This window comes from Triticum dicoccoides, chromosome 5A (assembly GCF_002162155.2).
Source record: "Triticum dicoccoides isolate Atlit2015 ecotype Zavitan chromosome 5A, WEW_v2.0, whole genome shotgun sequence".
Classification (NCBI taxonomy): Eukaryota; Viridiplantae; Streptophyta; class Magnoliopsida; order Poales; family Poaceae; genus Triticum; species Triticum dicoccoides.
In genome coordinates, this window is record NC_041388.1 from 67,990,836 (window position 1) to 67,993,635 (window position 2,800).

The following is a 2,800-nucleotide window of genomic DNA, read 5'->3' on the forward strand; positions in this document are numbered from 1 at the left end:
CAATCATGCCACATAAATTCAAATAAAAGTTTGGAATAAAACTCTAGGGCAAAATTTGCCACGAAAATAAAGACAAATATGGCTAAAAATGAGAGTTACTCCCTTAGTCCTATAATATAAGAATGTTTTTTACACAAATTGGGCTACTATTTTTTAAACTATGTACACGTACTGATTTTGTTTCTGAAATTTTATGAAATAATTTCATACTCCCTCCCTTTCTAATATAATGCATTTTAGAGATTTTAATATAGAATATATATATATATTTTAAAGTGTAGGTTCACTCATTTTACTTTGTATGTAGTCCATGTTGAAATCTCTGAAAAGACTTAGGAACAGGGAGTACTTAGCGAAATTATTTCATAGCAGTGCACGGGAGATTCCAGCCCAGCTCGGCCCAGCCCAGCCCAAGGACACATATTCATTCGTCACTAAGAAAAAGGGGAGTACAAATTCGGTCGTTCTTCATTTCTGAAGCCACCGCTGCCGCCTCCTTTTGCCTTGGCCCGCCCCGATTCCAGCGCCGCCCAACCAGCCGCGCCACTGCTTCCACTCCCCATCGTCACGGCGGCGTCCTCCGAACCCCAGTTCGCGGCGCCGACGGCCCATCTCCGGCGCTGTTGCCGATTTCCCCCGGTACACTTCAGCTGAAAACCACCCATATTTCGATCCAGTAACCGTAAGACGCCGCGGCCGCCTCCCTAGGGTTCCGACTCGAAGATCCCTGGATCGCACTATCGCGGCGAGGCGACGGCCGGCGACGAGGTGAAGCCTGTCGACGCGAGCGACGGGGACACAGCTGCCGCTCGTGGCGAGGAGCTGCAGCCCGCGCCCCTGCCCGAGGATGTGCTCGCCGAGGTCCTCCGCCGCGCTGGATCGCCGCCTCCCGCTGCGTCTGCACGGCCTGGCGCGACGCCATCGATGCGCGCGACCTCCTGCACGCCGACCTGTTCCCGCTCTCCCTCGCCGGCCTCTTCGTCCACTTCGACGAGCACAAGTATCCCGAATTCCTCGCCCGCCCCTCCTCAGTGGCTGGCGCCCCCGCCATCAGCGGCAACCTCAGCTTCCTGCCCTCCGCCACCCCTCATGCCGGCACTATATGGGACGACGACTGCGATGATTGGCGTGACTATAACATCGATGATCACTGCAATGGGCTCCTCTTGCTTCGCGGTAACCGGGTGGTTAACCCTGCCACCCGATGCTGGAGTGCTTTGCCACCGTGCCCTGCTCCCAAGGATGGCACAGGAAACGTGTGGTACAGTGGGCATCTGGTCTGTGATCCGATGGTATCACCGTACTACGAGGTGTTTATGACCCCCCATTTGGATGACTATCATTCTGAAGATGAGGTTGACCCCTCGATGGAGGAATCTGAATGGCCACCATCACAATTAAAGATATATGTATTCTCATCAAAGTCGGGTTGCTGGAAGGAGAAGTATTTTTTTCGACAAGGGGGTGCTACAGGGATTGTCAGTGAGAGGCACATGGGTTACAAGCGATCCAATGGCGTCTATTATCGAGGAGCACTTTACGTACTCTGCAGTGTTTATTTAATTATGAGGTATGTGGTTTCTTAGTTTATATTTTATTTCACTTCTACCCTGCCATTTTGTTCTTAGACAGTTTTGTACATTGATTTGATTCTGCAGGATATCATTGTCTGATAATACGTACAGTGTAATTAAACCACCTGTCATGGATACCAGAGCACACGACTATCCTTGTGTCGAGATTGTTAGATCAAAAAAGGGGGTGTACTTTGTGGCATTTGATAGGTACTGGCCTCAGCGTAAGTGTTGGCTTGGTGTTTGGATCCTTAATGAATCATGTGGTCAGATGGGGTGGATGTTGAAGCATGACAAAGACCTTAAGCATGCGCTAGCACATCACCGATATTGTGGACGACTTCATTGGATCTTAGAAGATATTAACTATAACCTGTTTTGTTCTTCTAGTTTCCTAGAAGGCAACAAGAAAGCAACCACTGAGGAGATTTTTGAATGGAACTCTGACGATGATGTTGAAAACGAGAACTTGGTTAAGCATTGTTGCTTAGAAGACAACAAGAAAGCCATAATTGAAAAGAAATTGGATTGGAAGTACAACAATCGTAATGTTGTTAACAATTGTGATATGGTTGAAGAGTGTCACTGGGGTGAAGAGCATTATGATGATTCATATGATGGAGACATTGAGATACTTGGGTTTCACCCATACAAAGAGATTGTCTTCTTGAGTAGTACACCAGAGTGGACAGCACTGGCATATCATTTGAATGGCTTCAAGATTGAAGAATTAGGGAATATATACCCAAATGATTATGGTCATTTCAAACAGTTAAGTAATGAACAGGAGAGGATCAAATCTTTTCCATACACCCCATGTTGGATTGAAGAGTTACCTAGGAACAATTAGTCTAGAAATTCATCTCACATACAAGCCTATTTTAGTTGCCATCTATTTAAGAGATGTATAAGAAATGACTTGCACAAGATGTTTGTGTCATCTATTTTTATGTAATGTATATGTAAGGATTGGTCCATTTCTATTGAAAAAGATGTTTCAATTATGTTTGTGTTTTTGGTTGTGGGTATTGTTATTTTTTTAAATCGCTACAACTTACTAATAGTACTCCCTCCGTCCCTAAATAAGCGACACTTATTCTGGGACAGAGGGAGTATGTTTTTTCTTTTTTGAACAAGAGGGAGGCGCCATTTATTCCAACTTCAAAAACAGATTACAGAGAGGATCACAATGTCCTGTAGAGTGATATATCAGCTAGTTTCGTCCT

The 2,800-nt window shown here is 45.6% G+C and overlaps 1 protein-coding gene across 1 annotated transcript; it reads left to right on the forward strand.

Moving 5' to 3' along the window:
* Nucleotides 1-530: 530 nt before the first annotated feature.
* Nucleotides 531-2,538, forward strand: LOC119297002. Its single transcript, XM_037574973.1, has 2 exons — nt 531-1,570; nt 1,659-2,538. The coding sequence occupies exons 1-2, from the start codon at nt 1,290-1,292 to the stop codon at nt 2,422-2,424; spliced, it is 1,047 nt and encodes a 348-aa protein (XP_037430870.1). The 5' UTR covers nt 531-1,289; the 3' UTR covers nt 2,425-2,538.
* Nucleotides 2,539-2,800: the final 262 nt, after the last annotated feature.